General features: G+C 38.1%; 1 protein-coding gene across 4 annotated transcripts in view; it reads left to right on the forward strand.

The window, feature by feature from the left end:
• The window catches only part of LOC111273652 (peroxisomal targeting signal 2 receptor), a 12,236-nt gene extending 7,189 nt beyond the window's left edge, over positions 1-5,047 (forward strand). For 3 of the 4 annotated variants that reach the window (XM_022855427.2, XM_022855431.2, XM_022855429.2), the window contains 4 exons: positions 1,319-1,542; positions 1,997-2,113; positions 2,429-2,719; positions 3,403-5,047. In XM_022855427.2, coding sequence (XP_022711162.1) covers positions 1,319-1,542; positions 1,997-2,113; positions 2,429-2,719; positions 3,403-3,675 — 905 coding nt within the window. In that variant the 3' untranslated portion in view covers positions 3,676-5,047. The remainder of the gene's footprint in view (positions 1-1,318; positions 1,543-1,996; positions 2,114-2,428; positions 2,720-3,402) is intronic. The other variant, XM_022855428.2, reaches the window with a different exon arrangement.
• The last annotated feature ends 2,989 nt before the right edge of the window (positions 5,048-8,036 follow it).

Raw genomic sequence — 8,036 nt, forward strand, 5'->3', positions numbered from 1 at the left:
AGTTATGCTAAAAAAAAAGGTCGATACTGAGAAATATTTAGAAGTCCTTATAAGGCAAATTGACATAAGAAAGTCGTTATAATTTCGCTATAAGGGAATCATGAAAGTACATAATCTCTAGGATAACTGTACACGTTTGATATCAACCTAAAACCCGCGGCAGGTTGTTGATGTTGGCGCTTTAGGATACTGCCCAGCTCTGATATTGAATGCTTCTCTGGATCATTATAATAGTTTGTAATATTGTTTTGTTAGATTGGCAGACAAATATATTAGGTGGTTCAATTATCAAACAAAAAATCAATGTTTGTTTCAACTCCCTCACTGGCTGTTTACTTCTATACAGCAATTGAAACTATTGTATATATCATAGCTACTTAAGTGTCACTTTATTTTAAGTTGTGGCTTTAAAGATGCATTTTCGACACATACTTTATTCCAATTTTACGGGGTTAAGAAGCTAGTGAAGCATTTCCGGATGTCTGTTTTATGTGCAAAAAAATCTCCGTAAATGAAAGGAGTGCTTCAAAATGTTCTGCGAAGTGTAAAATGGCATCTCGGAACTGGAGAATGCAGCCCTTACCGGTCGGCCATTTGAGGTCAGTCAGGTTCTCAGATATAAGTCGTTTGCTGGCCGAGAAGATAAGTTGCCAACGTGTGACCTTTGAGAAGTGGCGTCTCTCAAGATAAAACACAAAAGGAATGGATAGCCACCAAAGATACGCATAAACCCAAAATTAAACCAGGGTTCCATCCAAAAAACCGTGATTTGCGTTTGGTAGAAGTGGAGGGGTCTTATACGACACGAAATGCTTGAGCAGAGCAGGATGCTAGACAAGAATTTGCGTGTTGTAAAAGTAAACAAATTAATTTGACAGAAAAGACTCAAAAAGTAGAAGAAAATTGTCTCTATATCTGAAAATGCTAAGCACATAAGTCAAATATCGTGAAAAGTTTCTCCGCAAAATATATATCTACCATGTTGTGTAGAATTGGTGCCTACGAATGATCCACTTTTCCGATCAGTGATAAATCAAATTAGCAGCAATACATATGACAATGAGGGAACTGGTTAGATGACTTTTTCAAAAATTTCGGGATAGATCCACCAGATCTAATCATTTCTAAAGCAGAGTAGATAAATTAACAGTGATGAGAGGAGGTCATAGAAAGTGATGGTAAATAGAAGATTTGTTGCTAGAATTTGAGCGAAACGCTTCGATGATCATTAGGAAAAGAAACTGCCTTTCTTTTTTGACTAATCTAATAAATAGGTATCACAATATTTGGTGCCCTTCTGGTTATATTTTTTTGACAGGCATTCAAGGTCAGGGTGCATTACTTGTACTTCGGCGACCCGCGGGCGGGAACGGCCCACTTTCCATCAACCATGTGATGAACTACAGCGACGCATTGTTTGATCTATCCTTCAGTGAATCTGACCCTCGGGTTGTCTGTGCAGCGGCGGCGGACGGCCACATCGTTATGTTCAATAGCGAACATGGTGCCGTACTCGGATCTGTCAAGGGACACGCCAAAGAGGTAGGTTTCTCGGCAAAGTAATGTTACTGTAATTTTTTAGCAGCTGTCTGCTATTGCGCATAAAGCAAAGCAAAAAATAAAGCAATATGTAGTCGTTGGTAAGCCTCATTAAAAAATCATTGACCCGCGGCTGGCTTTCAGCGTCTACTCCTTATGTATTGAATGGCCCCGCACCTAAGTCATAGGGTATTACTACGGGGGTCATTCAGAAAGGGCCTACGGCATACCCGGGCCAGTGCGATTGCTCGCCGAAATCCATAAAGAGCAGAAAAGCGTTGCAAAGTTTCATCCTTCTATGTGGAATACTATATTACCGTCTCGCTGTTCATTGCTTGTTGGTTATTCGGTCTGTTATAAGCCTGAGTGGAGTTATTGCATTACGTTATATTCACTTATCTTGAAATTTAGCTCTCGGTTGATTTTGTTTGTACGTTTGGTCTGTATTCAACCGCAGGTATACAGCGTTGAATGGAATCCGACTAGGACAGAACACCTAATTGTTTCTGCCTCATGGGACGGAAAGGTCAACTTAACTGATCCGCAAAAATTAGCCGTTGTTAGATCTTTTCAGGTGAGAGACTTCGTGTGTGCTATGTAAACTTGTTTGAGTCGTATGAAAAATTTCGTTACCACGTACTTGACACAGAACTTTTAGTTTTGTACCTACGGCGTATTCATAAGGATGATGAACATGAAACACTTAGTTACATTACATGAAACATTATAGTTAACTAAAGACAAAGGAATGGTTGGTGCGCGCAGACTTAACCACAACTTTGGACGTTTTTCTAGCGATTCGAAAAATCAATTTCATTCGAATGTACTAATACATAAATATATAAATCCTAATATAATCTGTATTGGCATTGTTTTTCTTTATTTGCAGGCACATCGACAATTAGTGTATTCAGCTGCCTGGGCTCCTCGTAGCCCGGGCATGTTATGCAGTTGTTCTGCCGATGGCTCTGTAGCTCTATGGGACATTCGAAATCCGGACAGTCAGAGACCTGCTCTCGTATTCAGAGTATCAACTACAGAAGTCCTAAACGCAGATTGGTCGAAATACGATTGTAACATGTTGGCAACAGGATCCATCGACTCGAGTGTTTCTCTATGGGACATTCGTCAACCTGCAGGATGTCGTCAAAAGTTCTTCCATAAAATGGCTGTCAGAAAGGTAAGGACCAAGTTCATGATAAACATTGTTGCGTCCATTTTCCTATGCTTAGCATGAAGACGGAAAAACCTTTAAGAAACCTGGAAGTGGTGTTTTTTATCGAGATAGGTGTAAATACTGGCAAAAGAAAGCCCTTAGATACAAATAATCCTGAACCTTCATTTTTCAAAATAGTTTTGCTTAGTCTTTTTAAGTAACAAACCTTTCAAATTTACCAATGCCGAGAGCTATGCACATCGGTGGGTTAATAAGCTTTTAAGATAAGCGCTGATATTGAATTGGCAAAGTGCGCAGAATATATTTAGAATTATGTACTGGAAAATTTAATAGAACTAGTGATTTAATATATTTAGTAGCTAATGTTTTAATCTTCTCTAAACACTAGTCAGACTCATATGGTTATCTATCCTTTCTAAACATAGTTTTTCAAAGTTCTTGTCGAGACTTACTCGAATTGTCAATAATGTAGCCAATATGTAGCGTGAAATTAGAAAATAAAATGTTAATGGCTATAGTCATAAATATATCCTGTTAGGACATTTAATTTCTACATCAAGTCTAATTTTGCGTTAAAAAGAAGCATTCGTATTGTCACATTATGCAAGAACCTTTAATTTGTCATGCATTGTTACCGGTACATCTCCATGTAGAATTCAAGTAATTTTATTGTGTTACATTTATAGGAGACATGCAAAGCGCTGATATTTTTGCAGGTAAGATTCAGCCCATTCTTCCCTCATGTGTTGGCGTCGGTCTCTTATGACTTTACGACACAGATCTACAATCTTGCTGCCAATAGGACAGAGTTGTGTCTTATGAACCATAGTGAGTTCGCTTACGGTCTCGATTGGAACTCACACAGAATGGGCGAAATAGTCGACTGCGGATGGGACCAACTGATTGTTGTATCGATGATGCCGGACAAGGTTCTCCATACTCTTCCTGGTGCTATTTAATTGTTGTTTGATGTAACTTTGCGCAACTATCTAACATTGTCTCGTGTTGTGTGTGAACTCTACTAGGAAACTTTGTGCAAAGCTTGAATTTTTTGTATTGACCGACGATTCATGGAGATAAGCCTGACCAAAGTAACAAATATGGTTTTGGGTCCAGTGAGGCATGATTTTATTTTCACTGAGCTCAAATCTACCTCAAAAGTACCATGTTGTAGCTGCTTGACCTGTACAGTACACTAATAAGATGTAACAATGCTTAGACTGTGCCTTCTCTTCCATACTACAGTCAAAACAGGAGGAGCAAGTACAACAATTTTGCCAGAGTTAAAGCGGCGCGTTTTTTACGATAAATAATTAGTTAATTGCAAATAAGTGAAAAGTTTTTTGAACCGCGTCGGACTGATGCGTTATCGTTAAGTGTTAAAGTTCCGGGAGTCAGCTTAGGCATCTTTTAAAATCCGCAAAACTAGGATCCAGAACCCAGAATCGAAGCAACGCCGACGTTAATTATTATCTCAGACCGAGTTTAAATATACGTCTTGCAAAAACGTTTTGAGGCTAGACCACCTATATTTTGCTACGAGTAATTAACAAACTATTGTAGGATTCTCGAGTCGATTTCATGCATTATTCCAATTCTTTCTACTTTTTGACATTTTGTATGGGTGGCAGTAATGTTGCTATCATATAAAAATGGCTGCTTTTCTTTAGATTTGAAAATGAATGCACTTGTTGCGCTCAGCTGTGTAAAGGACAAATAACCAATTCAAGGATCTTTTGCTATAAAGTTGTATTATCAGTGCTTTAACCACCTAGAATTATGTGCAAGAACTCATCTGGCCTGTACCATAATTTGTGTGCTGCATGTTGTCTAGGCTTGGATTTCTATAAATAATTTGTGGCAATATGTACAAGTTTATTTTTCTAAAATTACCTTGCTTAAAATGAAAGAAACTGAAGGTAAGCTCATCGGACACACGTTCGACAATAACCGTGCTTGTTTATTTGTCTGTAGAATTAAATATCAAGGGCCGAAGAATGAAAGTTGCTCATTTAAAAAGAACTCATAAATTATAGTAGTCTGAATACAATAACTTGTGGTTACAAAAGTTGTGTGTTATAGTGAATAAGACCGGTAGGTTTCATCTTCGTGTCTAACTGTTGTATCCAATGTGAACTCCAAGTATACTCTATATTTTTTTAAAGTATATCTGAGAACTCCAAGTATTTACATCATAAAGACTGTTACGATGCTGTTTATACACAGATTAAATACAAGTCAACAAAAGTTTTATTCGAATGAAAAACAAAAGACGACAACGCATATACACATATTTTGTTAAAAAAATAAATAAGTCGTTATTAAGTTGTTTCTCGTGTGCCTTCATTATTAAGCATATGTTTACAAACCTGTAGTTGGCATTTGCACGCCCATTTGCATTGCCCACAGAGACAATGTGGTTGCAAAGCTAAACGTGCGCACCCTATAGCTTTCATATTAACGTCCAAAAGGATTTCAGATCCAGACGTTGTGAGGCACTCTAAAACGAAGGGTAGCGAAGAAATATTACAATATAACACTTTCCACGAGTCGAAGTCTTCAAGATGTAGACATTTAAATATGAGTTAATTTTCAGAGTAAAAGACAGTTTAGGACGGGCTACAGGCTTCCACCTGCTCCTTCTACGACAAGCATCGGTGCTTCTATTTAGGATTAGGTCAAAAGCCTGCCAGAACAAGAAACTGACCAATCGAGTAATCCGTAGCACGACGAGGAGGAAAGTACCTTCCCTGTTGCCCTTTATGCACTAAAGGTACTAAATTATTTTTGTAAGATCTTACCTCTCCGTTAATTTTAGTATATAGCTATAAACTGAGAAATAACTGAATTGAATGAATTGTTAGCTAATACAAGCAATGTGAAAATAAACTCTTGAATAAGTCATATTGAGGGTAGATTATTCCGCTAAGCTAAATGTTCCGAGTACGGGATCCGTCTTAAAACAGTTGACTTTAGAAGGCTAACCCCTAGCACTAGCATTGTGTTTGCTTTCAGTATTTAACACACTGCTTCAATAAGCCCCGAATATTCGTAGGCGGACACGTTAGCATTGGGTCAACACGAAGTATTCCTTGTTTAGTCATAACATTGGTGTGGATCTTATCACAGCCGAAACTCTGGGTCTATTTCTGTTAAGAGTGAATGTATAGGTTTTTTAACGGCCGTGACGGACTGTGCGATGCACACAAAAACTAAACTTTTCTGACAGTCAATCCTACAAGCTGCCTTTCAGATTTCGAGGCCACATCTTTACCTTTATCCTCTCCATACCTCTCAGATTATCTCGCCAGAATGAGTACTACCTGTTTTATGTCCGGTATTGCCGTCAAGTATCGCTTCCGACTGCTAGCTCCCGTCACGAAACGAAATCTGTTTACACCAGATTTGGAGCTTGAATCTAATTTGTTCTTTCATCGTTACGTGTTCCTACGCTTTGTAGACAAACACCTAGTTACAGTCCTATCACGGAAACTTATGTTTTTTTAAGTATGACGTTATTATTAATAACACTACTAGCAAAACATACGGTAAAATGCGGATATCATCTTTCTGTAAAATATTGCAGTACATTCTATTTTCTAACCACCGACATAAGCAATGCTTGTGATTTGGATCTACTCATCCCGTGCACGACTGGCCTGTTGCAATAGAACATTGATTAATAGGGTGCAGCATGCAGATTACCTAATATTCTGATGAGATCAATAAGGGTAATATTTTGTAAAAACAATCAAGATTATTGGTGCAGTTTAACTCAAATTGTGGTTCAGTTAAAAAGCTACATTTGTGTCCCATATATGCGAGAGACAGGTGGTCCCTGCTAACTTGTACACCAAAATGGGAACGTTTTTGTCTCATAAAGTTCTAATATCATTAAAACATGTCATATTTTAATGTGCTTAGTCTCACGTTATACAAGGTCTAGAATTGTGGAGCACTGAAGCATTCGTTCCTTTATCGATCTTTACCTCACTATTGATAATTTTTTTAGATGGCTATTTCTGCATTTTTCATGTTTTTACTGTAGGAATTTGAAACGCCATAGCTTGGTTTTTAGTTGTACATTTTGTGAAGCAACTCGCTAGCGCCCAATAGATTTGTCCTTATTTTCAATTTCACGTTTTTGGGTTAGATGGTTTTAAACTGTGTTTCCTGTGTCTGTTTCAATACGCCTCAATAAAACACGGCACTGTTTGCTGTGTAACGTTGTCAATTTCGCATGTTTAGCAAAGTAATCATCTACCGTTAGGATAGATGTTTATTTCCGTTTGTCCAAAAAGGCAAAAAAAACTACATGCTTCTGAACTGATTAAGCTTTTTTTCTGTTTCCTAGCATGCGGTTTGTCATCGACAATTACCATTATTTGTACAGGCTATATGCTTGTGTCGCTAATATTATTTCGTATAATTGCTTACACAGTCACGTATTACTTTCGATTTAAACAAAGTTATTTTGGATTAGAAGTGGAAAGTCGTAGAATATTGAGGAGACGAAAGCGGTAAAGGCACAATTAAACTGAGCGAATTTTGCTTTTGGATATTTTTCTTACAAATTTGTATACCGTATAAATAACCAGACATCGAACATTTTGTGGGTGATTATGGGTGTCGCACTCAGTCGCGAAGTATAGCTTATTAATTTAGAGAACAGGAGGCAGCTACGTGAATTTAATGGAACTACGATGAAGACAGATAATGTAACAAAATAGGGAGCTTATATGCATTTTTACGTTCTATATCACTAGCTGCTTATTTCTAGTACATATGAAATGTTTTGGTTCGTTTTGGGAGTTCCAACATTGTAGAAAAGCCAGCGAGATGTCGCACGTCATCAATATTCCTGTACGTCGAACATTGTCTCACTGACACTCACCAGATAAGCCAGGTTGGGTCGGACGACAACGAAACAAGCTCGGAGGTCAATTTTTGCCACAAGGGGAAGAACTCGCGCCTTCAATGTAATATCTGCCCTTCGTATAAGTGTGACCGAGCAGGTAGCAGCTTCATTCAGAAAGCTTTAACGTGCAGCAATCTGCGCGTAGATCATCTACGCCTTAAAGGGAAGAAGATATTTCGCCAGTAATTAACGCCTTAAGCGTTCCCGCCTCGATAACCGCTGTTTCATCTCTATCCCAAATCGAAGAGGCTTGGTAACAATATATTTGCGAAGTAGATATGTTTTTTTCAAAATTCATAAAAATGATCTTTCAGTGTTGCCAGGTGACGAGTGAAAATGGTGAGTCGACGGCTAAGTCTATACTTTCCGGCGAAGGCTACTTAAAACAAGAGAGCTAGGAGT

Source organism: Varroa jacobsoni, unplaced genomic scaffold, assembly GCF_002532875.2.
Source record: "Varroa jacobsoni isolate VJ856 unplaced genomic scaffold, vjacob_1.0 scaffold_209, whole genome shotgun sequence".
Classification (NCBI taxonomy): domain Eukaryota; kingdom Metazoa; phylum Arthropoda; class Arachnida; order Mesostigmata; family Varroidae; genus Varroa; species Varroa jacobsoni.